General features: G+C 33.5%; 2 protein-coding genes across 2 annotated transcripts; one reads left to right on the top strand and one right to left on the bottom strand.

The window, feature by feature from the left end:
- The first annotated feature begins 390 nt into the window (after nt 1-390).
- Nucleotides 391-10,799, top strand: LOC133181113 (protein FAM204A-like). Its single transcript, XM_061315655.1, has 7 exons — nt 391-552; nt 726-819; nt 1,003-1,126; nt 9,086-9,281; nt 9,695-9,751; nt 9,881-10,015; nt 10,791-10,799. The coding sequence occupies exons 1-7, from the start codon at nt 391-393 to the stop codon at nt 10,797-10,799; spliced, it is 777 nt and encodes a 258-aa protein (XP_061171639.1).
- A 961-nt stretch (nt 10,800-11,760) lies between these two features.
- On the bottom strand, nt 11,761-13,115 carry LOC133181439 (ankyrin repeat and SOCS box protein 8-like). Its single transcript, XM_061315948.1, has one exon. It carries the CDS (start codon nt 12,894-12,896, stop codon nt 12,132-12,134), a length of 765 nt encoding a protein of 254 aa, XP_061171932.1. The 5' UTR covers nt 12,897-13,115; the 3' UTR covers nt 11,761-12,131.
- Nucleotides 13,116-16,688: the final 3,573 nt, after the last annotated feature.

The raw sequence follows: 16,688 nt of genomic DNA, 5'->3' as shown, positions 1-16,688 counted from the left end.
TCTGACCGATCGAAAAAAATTACCATAATTTCTTCTTTATTTTATCTAAAACAAACACACACACATTTGAAGTTGAGAGTGTTTTCACGTGTTGCTAAAACACTAAAATGATTATGACAATTTTACAAATGCTAAAATACGACAAATAAATTTCCGGATATTTCTATTATATATAAAAACAAACATTTTTCTCTATCTAAATTTTAAAACAATTATTTGACAACCTTTGAATTAAAACTTTTTGGATTAAGCTTTATAAAGTAAAGATCTAAATAATATTTTTATGGATACAGAGAGAAAAGAGTTGCAAAGCACATAAACTACCTAGACTTCCTGTAAAACTGAAAGTAGAATTTGTAAACAAACATTGAAACATTGAATATAGTGAGAATGTATAGTCGTGTCCCACCTATAACCTCTGGTTTGAACAAAGAAACAAAAAGCTTAAATGAGATAAATGCCGAAGAGAATAAGGGATCAAAAAACGAGGAAACTGAACCTGCCGCAAATGCAGCAAATAAGCCAAAGAATGTCAGATCGGATCTTTGGAATGTAAGTTTAAACCCCCAAACCTTCAAATATCTCAATGTGTATCATTTCTTTTATGGTGTTTCTTTACAATTACATTTGAAATACATCTGAAAAGATTTAAAATATAAGAATAAGCATTACTATTTTTTTTTTAATTTTAACAGAATGATGGTTACATGTACATGTACTTTCAGAAATTTAAGACTTTGGAGAAAAAGACTGATGAAGTTACCAAGAGATCAGCAGAGAAAAGAATAAAACATCTACAGAAGAATTTAATGCAGAAAAGTGTTTGCTTTACATAATTACAAATGAGAAATCCATTTAATATTTTAATTACACAAATTGATTAGACCTTATTATTATTTGTATTGATAATGCTTTTCCTTTAAGATTGCTCTGTACAATTTAAATGTTCTTAGTAAGTAAGTTTAAATTTTTGTTTATTGCTGGTTTTATTACTGTCACTAGTTCAAACAGAGATAACAGATGAGAGAGACAAAGATATTCTACGTCAACATGATGTGAAGTTTGGACCAGCTGTGAAGGATGATCCATGTTCCTCAAGAAAGAGAAAGCACCCTGCATGTGAAAAGTATGAAATCGGTATATACATGTATAATACAATAAGTTCCAGGTGTTTTATCAGTGGTTCTATGAGAAAGCCAGGCAGGGGGTCATACATGAGGTGTAACTCACTTGAATGAAATTTACACAAAAGACTCCTGCAAAATAGCGTATCATCACAAGAGAAAAGTTTTCTCAAAATTTTCATCATTGGGGCCCACCAAGGGGGTATCCCATAATGCACCAATTTCATCATAATGCTGTGTTTGCATTTTTTTGAAAAACTGCTATTTTCAACTACCATATTCTTGTGTTTACTAAAAAATTGAGACAACAAAAATTAGAATGAAAGAAAATATGTATTATTTATTTAATTTTGAACATATTTTTTCTTTCTTAAAAATCAGTATTTTATTTTAAAACAAGGGAAATAACTCTTGATATAAAAGTCATCGAAAAATACTCCAAAAAGGCTGATATTCAAGATATTTTAAAATTGGGTTTGGACACTTAAAATTTAAAATGTTATGGTTTAAGGTAAAGATTGTGAACTTAATAATCATTTCATACAAGAGGATAATCGGGTTTTGATTATTGTTGACACAGTGAATTTTTGAAATTGTAGCATTTTTTCAGAAAAATAACAAATTTTTAACAGAGTAATCTCCCTTTGTTTCATACTTTCATAGAATATATATCATGCAACTGCTAAATAAATAAATAATTCCACTAAATTTTTGTACAATTACTGAACATTTTGAAAAAAAAAAAAGGCTTTCCATATCTGGATAAAAAAATTATGTGCTACATTGTGCTACAATGTACATGTATATATATTAGTTAATTTTAAGTCTTATCGAATTCATCAGCACGGCTAGTTCTAAATCATGCATAAAAAGTTAAGACTCTTTCAAACTTTATCTGAAATTACTTTAAAGGCTTCTTGTACAAACGTGTCTTCATTAAAACAATATTACACAAATTTATGCCCTGATATTAATCAAGAGGTAAGCATGTCTTATACTTTTTAAAGCTGCATAAGATATTTGAGCAAATAATAATGTCTAAGTGTAGAATATTAACATATACTGTAAAGTAAATGATGTATAAGTCTGAAGTTTTTAATTAAATCTTTGTCTTAAAAATATTAAGAGTTGTCTCCCTTTTTTTTTAATATTTCCACTAAAAGTTTTGTACAATTACTGAACATTTTGAAAAAAAAAAATACTTTCAATACCTTTATAGAAAAAAAAATAAATTATGATCTACTTATGCTACAATGTACATATAAGTTAATTTTAAGTCTTATCGAATTCATCAGCATGGCTAGTTCTAAATCATGATACACTTTCAAACTTTATCTGAAATTACTTTAAAGGCTTCTTGTACATAATTGTCTTCAGTAAAATAATATTACACAAATTTATGCCTTGATCTTAATCAAGGGGCATGCATGACAGATACATAAAATATTTGTGCAAATAAAAATGTCTTCCAAGTCTAGAATAACATATATACTGTAAAGCAAATGAAGTACATTCTTAGGTTTTAAGCAACATGTATCAATAAACATAGGTAATCACAGATTATGAAGCTCACTGCAACAAATAGGAATGGACTGTGACAGAGTTACTATAAAGATTTAAATCACAACTGACACATATCTGTTACAGAATTCACCATGTCATATGCTTCCATGGCATCCAGATCTTTTAGGACATCATTCAAATCTTCATCCTCCTCAGATTTGACTGTAAGTTCTAATTTTGGTCTTTCCTCTCTGTCGGAGCTTTCTTTTAGCAGTTTTATTTGGAACTCTGCAAAAAGACTGCGGACTTGTTGGGCTGTAATCCAATCATTTGGACTGAATACATGACTGCCATTTTCATCTCGTTCATTAAGAATTTGTAAAGAGACAGACACAGGGTTTGCTTTTTTACCAGTTATTTCACCCTCATCAAAAACATTTTCACAAACTGTTTTACAGCCATTGAGAATCTTACAAATTTTCTGTCCGACTTTAAAGCCCGTCCTGTTTTCAGCTGTGATGTTTGACTCTCAGAACTTACACTGGAAGCCTGCACGGAGTGAGACTGGTTGTAACATAAAGATTCATTACATTTTTCTGCCCACAATTCCATGGCTATATCTGTACAACTATTGACCTTATGGTAAGAATGATTTCCTACAGCCAAATGTTTTTCTAATGTTGATGGTTTTCTGAATGATCTTATACAGCCAGGTTCAGTGCAGGTAAGATCTCCATTGTCATTGTCCTCTTCATCAGAACGTTGAGATGCAAATGGAAGCTTCAACAGTCCTGTTTGTGTACATACTGGTATAATCGTGGAATCTTCTATGACCTTAAAAAAAATTATTGAATATATAATTATACTGTATAGACCATAATACACAAGTTCAAAGGTCTAAAGGAATTATGATGCACAGTCTGAAGTGATCATTATTTTACCTTCATTTTGGTCTCGTCAAAGGCAAGATTCTGAGATATTTTCTCCAGTGTGCTCCTTGGAATCAAGTGTCCTTGACCAATACCATAGGCTCTAAACACTCTGATGCCTTCTTCCTCAAACACAAAATTTTTCATCTGACTGATTTTGATGTTTCTGATAGTTCCTGACAAAACAGGCTGATTGTCTGTGCTGATATCAATCAATGTAATGAATGTATTTTTAACTCCTCCGTGACTTTCCAATGCTGTTTTCAGTTGATTTGCACTTTCCACATTGTTACCTTCATTAGCATACTTCAAAATGTGCATTCTGCATGTTCCAGTTCTTGAATCGCACAGGTCTTTGCCACTTTGGACCTCACTGAAATTGTATTCTCTTATTTTGAGCTGTAGAAAGTCATAATTCCTCCAAATGTAAGACATCAATGGCATGCTGTGGTAACATCCTGCATTGTCAGATTTTAAATACACCTCTGAGAGATGGGGGTTGAGACATTTCAGTTTTTCTAAGCTGTCTTTGAGAATACATGCAACTGAGAACCATCCTTGATTTCCTCCTTGTAGTACATGTACAAATGATACCAGGCTGAATTTGTTTTCCTGATTGTCTGCATTACCACTGGGATGTTTAAGGAATATTGCACATGTAACATGCCAGCTTATGCCCTGTTTTCCAAACCTGAGTTTTGCTGTGATTCACGGAAACTTTGCGGCAAGAATTTCATGGCCCAATCCACAATCAACAGTGCTTGGTTACTCTTCAAGTTTTCTATGATCTTGCATTTACTGCTATCCTGGTTTACAGCTTGTGTTATATGGGCTTTCCATTCTTGTATATTCTTTCTTGACTGTTCCAAAATCATGCTCCAATTCTCTCTGCAAGTCACTCGATAAATTTGCTGCTGATATACAACTTGAAATTTCATCAATAACTGTTGCAATACTACTACATTTTATGCAGATCTCAGTATGATGATGATCACAAATTTCCTTGAAATCTGAGTTTTTCTCATCTGATAGGGCATATGTTGAACAATGGTCAATACAAGTACTGGATTGTGTGACATGCATCTTCAGATCAAATTTAAGATGTTGATTCATGTCTGATAACTTTTCTATCAAGTTCTTTGTTATGTCTCTTGAAAGGCCATTTTCTTGTAGTTTATGCAGCATTTTCTGTAGCAACTCCACTGCTTCCATTCCATCTGCAGTATAACTGTCCAGTCCTTTCAAAGATTTTTTCTGCGATGCAGAGCACACCTTTATAATCTTGAACAATGTTGCCCTTGAAGGTGCCATTATCTCATTGTCTTCACAGAACATTTCATATGCATGGATAATTCTTGAGGCAATCATCATTCTAATCATTTTTGGAATTTTGATTTGTAATCCAGATGATAAATGAAGTGTCTTTGAACCATATCCGACCACTTGACAAATTGAAGGACTGCACAAAAACTCAACAAAATGCTGAATTCGACATTTGGAAAGTCTGACCCTTTTAATTTTTGGCTGATTAATAATTTGACCAGGACCATTTGTTGATGCATATTTTCTGGCACAATCTATTTTGTACTTTGTTAAACCAGGCACTAATTTACAAAGTTCAGTTTTCGAGAAGTTGTTCACAAATAATGATAGTATCTGTACTTGACTCTGGTGTCCATCAGCCTGATTATATGCTTTTATTAAGGCTTCTGTTAATGCATCAGTTTCTATCCTTTTCTCCTCTGACTTGTAATATTTCTGATATAACAAATGCATTAAAGCATTTTCTTGACAAGGTGCAATGCACTGAAATGCATACTGAACAACTTCATTAGCTTTCTGTGTCAAGTAGTCTTTTGTAGGCTGCTGTATGTCATCTAATGATGCATTCAGGGTGAAACGTAGGGGTGTAAATTTACCATCCGACAGTATCTCCATACTCCTGTTTAGTTTCTCTTGATTGTATGTGGGTGGTCTCCATTCGTCACTTACAGTTCCTTGGGATGACTGACTCAGAGAAAACTCTGAATTTTGACTGGATTGTTCTGAAAAAAAAGTTTTAATAATAGACATTGTAAATATTGGAGGCCACATAATTCTGACTATAATCACACTATTTATTAGTTATATAATAACATAGTTTATAGAGATTTTTAGTTCACCTGGGCCGAAGGCTCAAGTGAGCTTTTTTGATCGAAATTTGTCTGTTGCCTGTCATTATCATCATTAACTTTTCACAATTTCATCTTCTTCTCCAGAACCACTGGGCCAATTTCAACCAAACTTACCGCAAAGTATCCTTGGGTGAAAGGGATTCAGGTTTAACCCCCAGGGGAAGGGTGGGGCCACAATGGACGATCAAAGTTTTACATAGGAATATATAGGAAAAATCTTCAAATATCTTCTTCTCAAGAAGAACAACAAAGCCATGATTGGTCATTTTTATATGGAAGCATCCTCAGGTAGTGTAGATTCAGATTGTTCAAATCATGACCCCCAGGGGTAGGGTGGGACCACAATGAAAGTTCAAACTTATAGGAAAAAAGCAACAGTTATCAAAGAAATATGTAATCATCCTTAGATAGTGTACATTCCAGTTTGTTCAAATCATCCCCCCTCTTGGGGTAGGTTGGGATCACTTATGCATTTAAGCTTTTCAATACTGAACTGATTTTTTGTTTCCTAGCCACAGTGCTCAGGTGAGCGATGTGACCCATAGGCTTCTTGTTTAAGATCTCAGATTTTGGAGCATTGAAATGACATAATTTTTCATATTTATATCTAAAATTTGATTCATCTGAAAACTTGTACCTCAGGGAAAGTTATGTGTATTGCAAATTTGCTTTAAATATCTTAACAAATTCACAGTTACTTTATACTGTAATTTGAGTAGTACATATACACTTTGATATCTACCTGACACACCATGCAAAGGACTTTCTTCTTCATGAACAATAGCAGGATTTTCTGAAAATAAATTAAATAATCATTAGTAATATATTGACTCCATTAACTGCTGGTGTTATGTATAATTGTATGAAAAACATGTCTAAATTAGATGGACAAATGGATCACAAAATGAATGCATAGATATCTTCCTTTTATGGTCAACTCTTTTTGTGTAAAATTTGAAATATGATGCAAAGTGTTTCAGTCATTCTGTCAAGATGAATAAACATTCAGCCAAACATGTGTTTTTCTCAAAAAGTAAGGTACTTCTGTACAAAATTTGAAAGTATAGTTAATGTTAAAACAGATTTATTGCATCACAACAAAAGTATTGATGGACAGACAGACAGACATACAATGTGTATCCTATAGGGCTCCCACATTTTCATGCTGTGTTCTTACTTAATGCTCCTTTAAGACAGTATTGCTCACTTCATGAAATTTGCTTGATTTGAAATTGAAGGTCCAATTTGTGTTCCAAATTTGAGTTCCACTTATAAGTTTCAAATTAGAACTTCAAGTAGATTTAAATAGTGTAATGCATTTTCAATATGAGTTGCAAATATCTCAAGACAGGAAGAGACCATGCAATTCACTATTTCACTATTTTTGTTCCCCTTCCATTTTGCCCATAGATACTATATTGAGGCCAAAAAAAATAATAGTCTTGTTTCCTGCTACCAGCCTGAAAAAAATAGGGTAGGTAGGTAGGAAAATTATTTTATTTTTTTATTTTATTTTATTTTTTCCCAACAGTATTTTTTGGATATAAACTAAAACAAAACCAAATTAAACATATCAGGTCAATATTATCTTTTAAAATTAAATTTCATGTCTTTCGATGCACAACTCAAGTGGTAGTTTAAGAAAGTCTATATTTAAAACATAGAATTTCATGAAATACCACTTGAATATACATTTTTTCAGTTTTGGAACACGAAATTCCTGATTTTTTTCCAAAACTAAAAAAAAACTTTAGGGTCAGGTGCAAAAAAATAGGGTAGGTCGGGTAGCAGGAAACAAGACTATTATTTTTTTTTTTGGCCTGATTGAAATTTTAATTCAGTCATTTCACAGAAGAAGTTTAAAATGATCAAATGTACACGACCAAAATATGAGGGACAGTGATGGATGAGTATAGATAGCAACATGCTACCTTAAAGGACTTATCGCATGATCTTTCAAAAATCGTAATTTTATGAAAAATATTATCTATAACCTTATTTATTAAAATACTGAATACAATAAACGTTGTTGAAAGCATATTTTAAGAGATATGGAGAGTTGAAATTCAAATACGGCAATATGCATATTTCAGTCGGATTTCGCCGAAATACTGCTCTGACGTCATAGGCGACAATTCGGTGATAGAGAGATGAGAATATGCACACTATTTACGGAGTTATCAACGACAAATGCAGCTTAATTACGAAAAATGCTGAAAAAATTAATTCCTTATATGCTTTTCAATTACTATCGAACATTAATTTGTTCTAAGGTATAAGGCTTTTAAGATATTTTCGTTTTTTATTCAAAACATTTAGAACCTGTAGCTCTAATTACAGCAATGTTTCGAGATCGGGAAATTATTTTTCAAGATCGCCATCCTTTAAAAAACATATGAAGACTTGCATAAATTAATGTTATATACAAAACGAAGAATAACAAAGTTATATAATGTTTAATTTGTGAATCAAATAAGTTAATACATGTGATAAGATGACAAATCAAATTGCATTGTTATGGCGAGTTTCTTCGTCTTCGTAAACCAAAATACAGTATGTCACCTTCAATCTCTGAAGTGTGTTGTGAAACAGTTTGAACTACAACTGAACATTGTTCAATGTCACTATCTACTTTCTCTTCAGCATGTTCAATAATATCCATACCAAGCTTCATAAATTCAGCTGAAATAATACAAAATTAGCTAATAAGTTCATGCCAGCTAGTGTAACGATCAGTAATGAAAAGACAAAACTCATCTATTTTTTAGTAGTCTTACCCTAGCTTCTAGTTTGATATATATTTAACATTATATTTCCATTCCATTTATTTTTCCTTTTTATACAGGAATGGTATTTATTATATATTTGCTATATAATACAGGATTTTTGCACCCCTTATATGAACACAGGCATGCGCCCGGTGTTGTTAGGGTGGGTATGAGTTGTGAAACTGCCTAAATGATTGTGTGATGGAAAGACCCCGCCCCCTCCAATCTCCCTTCCCCTTATACTTCCACAGATTCATGGATCTGCATGTGTAGCATTGCTGACATTAATTACATAAAAAAAAAAAGAGTTTCAAACATATAAAGTTCACTTATAAAGGGAAGCAAACTTAGTAAGATTTAATTGAAGAAGCGCTAGCAGGAATGAATTTACATGTACATGTACCTCTTGCAGGGGAAGTCAGTTGAAACAATCATGCTAAATGGTCTTCATAAGTGGATCGAGTTAACATTTTAGTGATTCTCTAAGAGTATATACCTATAACTATGTAGGGACATGCAATGATTTTTTTTCATATTTTATATATTTGAAAACCATACAGTTTATTTTGTAATCTTAATTATAACAGAGAACAAAAAGATGAACCGCAGAACAGTGAATGGAAGAGCATTAAAGGATTTCTGAATGTTAATGACCATCTTAAAAGCACAGATCCTGGAAAATATGGACCTAAGTGTTCATTAGAACAAAAAATTGATGAATCCATTAAAGAAGGCGACTTTAAAACAGCTGAGGAACTTAGTGATTATATGTCAACCAGAGAGGTATTGAACCACCTGAACTTCAAAACTTTCTTGAGGTTTCAATTTACACTTACATGTCTCAAAAAAGGCATAGGTGATTATCTTAGCAAGCCAAGATGTACAATTCATTCCTCTCATCTTTTCTGTGAAAAGAAAAAAATAAGAATTGCATGTTTATTTAATTTTGTACATTTAATTTTATATGCAGGGCTTTCAAAAAGATTAGAAACATTTGGTAATCTTTTACAAAAATAGGAGATGCCTTGTGAAAGCAATTTCAATTGAATATGTTATTGAATTTTTCTCCCATCAAATATTTTGGCCGGTTTAGTCATGATTTCAGCCGAGTAAAAGTACCATGTTCCAGCAGATTTTGAAAGGCCTGCTATATGTGTAGTAAAATGGAAATGTCTTCAACTTTTCTTTTATTGCAGTTTGGAAAAAAGATTGCAGATGCTATTGATGCAAAAAAATTTAGTCAGCAATTAGAGGTATAAACTGTCATTTCAGATTTTAATCAAATTTAAAATGTACCTCATCTGATTTTATAGGAAGATTGTTTAGCAGGGTTTTACTTTACTTTCCATTAAATATAATGTAATGTATGTTTCTTTACACAGGAGAAGAAAGAGTCAAACAAAGAAAAAAAGAAAAAGAAATTACCATGGGGGTATGTCAGTAGCTTAAAATGCAAAGAAAAATTGCATGTAAATAAGAATGAAGTGTTTCAGCAATATAAAACAACACACTGTCTAGTAAATGCAAACATGCAAAGAATATCATATTCTGCAGTTTAAAGTATCACATTATTAATTTTTTTTTTTGGTGGGGGGGATTAAATTTTTTTATTTAATATAAAAAGAAAAACGATTGTATTTGACAGAATGTTTATCATTATGACAAAATTTCTTCATTTTTAGCTCACCTGAGCAGAAGGTTCAAGTGAGCTTTCCTGATCGAAGAGTGTCCGGCATCTGTCTGTCGTGTGTTGTCTGTAAACTTTTCTCATTTTTGAATTCTCTCAGGAACCACTGGGCCAGAAAAGATGAAACTTGTGTTCAAAGCTTCATTACATATTGTAGATTCAACAACAGGGGGCAGGGGAAAATTTTTACATAGGAATATGTAGGAAAAATCTTAAAAAATCTTCTCACGAACAGCAAAGCCGTTTGATCCCCTGTTGTGGACCTGCCCTACCCTCAGGGGTCATGATTTGAACAAACTTTAATATACACTAATGTGAGGATGCCTTTAGATAAATATGATAAAAAATGGCTTTGCACGCTACTAGATAATTTGATTATTGTGGGACTTTGCCTTATTTAAAGATAACATTTGCTGAGGTGAGCTCTGTAATCTTTGTTCACCGATGTACAATTCTTTTTTTATTTTCAGTTTTGAGCATAAACAAAGATGGGAAACAAAATCTGCGATGTAGTTGGACCTCAGTTTACCTCATATGTGATGTTCATGTTTTTTATTCTTTCAATAAAATTATATTGATGCTTAAATTTTATTTTTCTATTTTAGAGCAGTTGAAGACCTATTATCATTTTATTAATTTAGCGGGATATTTTAGAGGGGTGTTAATTTTGGCTTATTTTAGCATTTTAGTAGGAGTGCACTAAAATATTCATTTTTTTAAAATGTTTTTTGGCAAAGTCATAAAACCATGTCTCCGCTAAAATATACTCCACTAAAATAATGAAAATTATTGGCATATCTTTGAGCAAGCAAAACCAAATTTTACACCTGCCAAGAAAAACCTGCTACATGTATATACAAATCTTGCAGTTATATTTTGTAGCACTATAAGCATGTGCAACAGTTAAAAAAAATGAGAGGATGGCAGACAGTGTAGCGTGTACAGTGCTCACTTTAGTCCCCTTTCTCTTCTGTGTAGAGACTGTAGACGTATTCAGCCCATGTTGTAACCATCAAGTTACGATCAAGTCTAGGACTTCAGTAAATTGGGTTTGATGACAGATTTACAAATTGCAGTCTTGTTTAAGCTTCTTGCAGAAGATTACATACATATACTAGAATACAAGTGTATCTCCAAGTAACATAAATCTTAGCTACCCTATTGCTGTCCCACTATAGCCCAAGTTGGCCAAGTTTCACATTCCTTAGATATGCATCCATCCAACAAGATATTGAAGAACAAGTTCAGATTTGTTTTTAATTTTCTTTATTGACAAAATGATATGTAACTTATTCATCCAGCTCCAGTGATAAATTACACCAAATGTTAACAACTACATACATGTACATGTATATAACTAAAAATATAACATGTATAAGTTTATTGGTTATAACTTCAAAAGTTCATAATGTATCTAAATAATAAAGGTTAATTTATTGTTTATAAAATGATAATGTTCTTGACTCAAATATGAAAGACAAAACCTTAGGTTTAGATTTTGATATGAAAAAGCAGAGACATTTAATACACATATAATTATATATATATATTTAATATCCACCAAGGCAACACTTACTGAAAATCATATTTTCTGTATTGTTAAAAATGTACACTACAGACAATTTACGTAGGTACTACAATTCTTCGTGTATTTTTCAAATGAATTAATATACCCGGTACTGAAATTGTGTGTGTATTAATCATGTTAATGCTACATGTATTTTTGTTGGGCAAAAGTAAACCTTCTAGACTAATCTAGAGTGTAAAGTGTACAGAATCCAATTTTGCCTGCATGTTCCTTGCATAAATTATTAGAATAACTTGTATGAATACAAAATTGATATATCTGAGATTTGCTTTGTGCTCCATAATGAGTTCTCATTTAGGACATGATCAAAGATCTGACTAGTTGATTGTACAGGTAAAAGTAAATTTCAATTCATTTTTTAAAGATCAATTTCATTAATATCCTTGATGACAATGTAGTCTTTCAGAAGTTTTGGCACAGGTAATTTCTCAACTCCATAATACACATTACAATTTCCAAGAAAACTACGGCGAATCTTTAATCGACAATAATGCATAAGTCTCTGTGGTTGTTTGTTAAAGTTGTTCAACCAGGCATGAAAATTTTTATCACTTTCAACAGGTGAGTTCAAGAAATATTGTTTCTCATCCTGGCTGAACCGGTAACCACTTATAGCCATGGTGCGTAGACTTCCATACATATTTTTGCTTTTACACAAGAAAAATAAATTACTTTTCAGGTTGTTTCTACATCTTTCTAAATCTGGAGTGGCCTTTATTAACACAGAAATCATTGTATCATTAGAGCCGTTCCACACATTTACTGCATTGTTCATCTGCATCCATACTGGGTCAATGCTCATCATCAATTTGTTGACTCGCAAGAGAATTTCTGCACATCTGGCCTGATTTCTTCTGAGAGCAATGTAAAGTGGTGTTAGGTTGAAATGATTAGTCTTCTCGGGATCTGCATTGTATTTCAACAAAGTCTCCACACAGAGAAAGTATCCATTGTGAGCCGCCATATGCAGGGCGCAGTTTCCTCCCTGTGACTGTATCTCAGTGTTTGGGTCCACCCCACTTTCTAAGACTTCTTTTAGCTCCTTGACATTGTTCTCCAGGACAGCTAGTTCTAATTTTTTAAGAGGAGATGATTTCTTTTTAATCAGATTTAAGAGATCCATTCTCCTACAGTACTGCTACACAATTTTTGGAACTTGAAAACAACACAATAAATTTACAAAATGTTGGCACTGTTATACAGTATAGATCACCATTTACACAGTCATCCTTTATATAGAATCCAAAGAGCAAAGAAAAACGGATTAGAAAAAATCCTTTGAAACAGAAAAATGTTTAGACGTAGTTGTCTTTGTCACAATATCTGATATCATATCCGATATGGGAGGTATAATATTTACATGACGATATTTTATTTACCAAAATAGTTCTACATCCGGTTTCAGCATTGTGGACAATTTGATCTGTAAAATTTCGATCTTAACGTTTCACGTAAATGGCCGCTCTGGAGATTCATTCATCATTTTTAGTTTAAAATTTTTAATCCTGGCTTTGAGGTGTAGAAAATATTGCTTCACTTGAAAAACATATTTTATTTGTGATAAAAGTATACAGGAACAAGTACTAGCACGGTGCTGTAAAAGACGACTTAATTTATTGTCAAGATCCCCCTCCCCCATATTTACGTCAAACATGATCAGTAAACCAAAGAAGAAAATTTATTAGCCTGGTACCGTTACATCTATTCCATCAGCGTGCTGTAAACTACAAAAAGAAAGGAAAAATGAAATGAAAAGAATTAGGTCTAAAACAAAAATTAATAGATAGATAAATAAATAAATAAAAAAGAAAAGATCGATGTACTTAATTTATTATTTTATTAGAACCGAATTTACCAAAATATTGATATCTCTTAGAATCAGGAGTAAAGAAGATGATTATAAATTTCAATATATGACCAACTTAATTTGCCCTAACCTGTGTGTATTCCATCAGAAGGCATCAGTTTTTTAAACTGTGAAATCACTTAATTTTCGTGGAGGTTAATTTTCTTTGTCTTTGAGTTATGAAGAGACCCACGAATTTTCCACCATGAAATGTATTTTGTCACATATACTTCTACTCATCAATCCTTCATCCACGAAATCAAATCCCAACAAACCCATATATTTTCCGAAACCACGAAAATTTAACCCCACGAATATCATGAATATATGTGCTTTTACAATATTTTATAGAGGTCTAGCTGCTCCTTATAAATAAACACGCTTATTACGTGTCCGTGAGTAAATTTCTATTTCAATATATGACCAACTATTTATGGATTTACAAGTTGTTATAAAATGGTAAAAAGTTTTAGAAATTTAGAAAATAATTTGATCATGAAAATTATTTTGTACTATATTATATTTTTACCTTAATTAATGAAATGTGAAGAGAACAAATATTTTTTACTTACATACAGCTGTGATGATACTGCTGCTGGACCATCAACGTCCTCAGCCAAGGCCATCCCTCATTGTGTGTTTCGACCCTTAGCTCAGGAGTGGGGGGGGGGGGGTCCACAGTGATGATCAGTCACTGCGCGTTGGTGGTGGGTGTCCAGCTACTAGTCTATCTCTTTATCCAAACCCAGCATGATGATCTTTCTGCTGCTTGGGCCATCTTTTGGATTGCTGTTTTAGCTCCTGCTTCTCCCTGTCACCCCTAATTAATCCAGAGAACATCCTCCAAACTGACTGTGCTGGGAAGCCTCTACATCCAACCTCTACTGGATAGTTCCAGGTCTGCTATCCTTTCTCCCTATATTCTGCCAGCAATGGGTCATATTTTGCCTTCTTTTCATGGGCTTCATCGCATCTTTCTTCACAGGGAACTGTGAGCTCTATGACAATGATCTTCTTTGTACTTGATGACCACCGTACCATATCAGGAGATTAGTTGGAATTATCTCTGGGAATGTCACTTTCTGACCTGGATCTACAGCCAGCTTCAAATCATCTGCCTGGTTAAGTATTCCGGAGGTCTTCTAGCTCTTCTCTCTTCTTCGATGTTTCACCTTCTTTTACAAAGCAGATCTGTGTATGTTTCACTGTTGTCTGTTTGCTTTTATTCTTTCGCTCTTTCTCTGTAGTGTCTGCCATCTCTTTTAGAACCTCATTATGACGCCATGTGTATTTTCCCTGTGGTAATGCCACCTGGCAGGAGGATAGAATGTGCTGTAGGGTTCCTCTTTTTCCACAAAGGGGGCACTCTGGTGTTTCTATGAGATTCCATCTGTGGAGATTGGCTGGTGTTGGTAGCAGATCGTACACTGAGCGTAGTAGAAACTGTAATTGGAACTGCGGGTATTTCCAGATGTCTGCCCAGGATGTAGTGTCCGTTGGTCTTTTTCCCATCTTGTCCAATCCCCCTGGACTCCCATTTCCACTGTCTTAGCTTGTCGGTTTTCTTCTTTTCTGGCTCGGATCTTTTTCTGACCATGCTACGTCTCTCCGTTGTGTCAGCATTCTCCCAAAAACTGCTTTTGGGTGTCCCTAAACCTTGTCTCCCCACATCCAGCGTTCCTATAATGTCTTTGTGTCGTAATCTGCTCTCCACCTCCTCTACTGCCTTTGTTGCTGACCATTTCTGCCCTGTCCGTACTTCTACTCCAGATAGTCGGACCTTATCATCTCTTGAGCCCTTTAAAGTCATGAAAGCCTTGCTTTGCTGGCCTTAAATTTTTCTACTATTGATGTCAAAGGAAGTTGTAGTTTGGCTGATCCGCTATACAAGCCAATTGATGTAAAGCTTGGTGGAACACCAAACCATTTCCTGAGGTGGTTATTGATGATTCTCTCCAATTTCAGCATCAATGGCCAGGCTAAGCGTGGTAAGAGGCCATGTTGGTAAATCCATGCCTTGAATTTCCCTGGTAATCCTGTTTTGTCTATGTTCTTCATCCTTTCTCTTACTTGTTGTTGAATGTTGGCTTTATCTCCAAGTGTTTCGTCAAACCCTTTATAGGTTTTCCGATGATAGATGGCATATTCTCCCCTGGATTGTTAGCTCACTGTTAACAGTAATCAAGCTTAAACGTCAATTGAAACATTACAAATTTGGAGCAGAACAAGTGGTGATGGGTGGTGATGGTGGAGGAAGTAGAATTGGGGAGAAGTTGGTCAGAATGAGTGAAACCAAGAGATTGTACAGCTGCCAACATCGCCTTAATGAGGCACTAGTATATAATTACCTTTTCACTGAAAAATGCTCGAGGTTATAGATACTTTCATTTATTTCTACTTTCATCTTTATTAAGTACCAATTAACTTTTCCCTTGCTTCTGCATATCCTAAACACATTTTGTAAATTTTTGTTTAGATGATTTGAATCGATTTTTGTTTTATTTCTTTTCAGTTTTATTTAAGAAATAAGGTATCCTTTTTTAAAACTTTTATCGGAAGGTAAACACTGGTTGGTCATGTGATCTAGTCCCATAAAGCCCGAGGGTATTTATATTTACATTTGTTACTGATTTATAAGAAATAAAGTTTAATTCAATGATATTATTGATTGATTTTTTTCAAACCTCAACGGTTTAAAGTGAATGTGTCGAACACGTCGATCACTTCGACCATATCGAACACTACTTACGAGTATGACGTCAGTGTGAAATGTCGATCAATGAATTTATGGTCATTTGATGAGCCTGTTTATATACAGGCTTAATACCCTTTGTTTAAATAGTGTTATATAATTATGTGAAAACAACGAAAAGAATATTGGATCAGTAAATAATGTAGCGAATTTTTCAATCCCACAATGTGCCAATGTGAATGTGATGGAACATTTTAACAATACAACTAGACGATGGAGGACAATTATTAGCCATGGACATCGATCGCACAATAGACCAAATATACATGATGTCTCTTTTGCTTCACTTTCGCCTTACGTCAATACACAATTAGGTC

This window comes from Saccostrea echinata, unplaced genomic scaffold (genome assembly GCF_033153115.1).
Source record: "Saccostrea echinata isolate AGI-Se365-2 ecotype Australia unplaced genomic scaffold, CSIRO_AGI_Sech_v1 ptg000008l, whole genome shotgun sequence".
In the NCBI taxonomy this organism is placed as follows: domain Eukaryota; kingdom Metazoa; phylum Mollusca; class Bivalvia; order Ostreida; family Ostreidae; genus Saccostrea; species Saccostrea echinata.
Note: the sequence above shows the minus strand (reverse complement) of the source record. Positions and strands in the feature narration are given on the sequence as shown.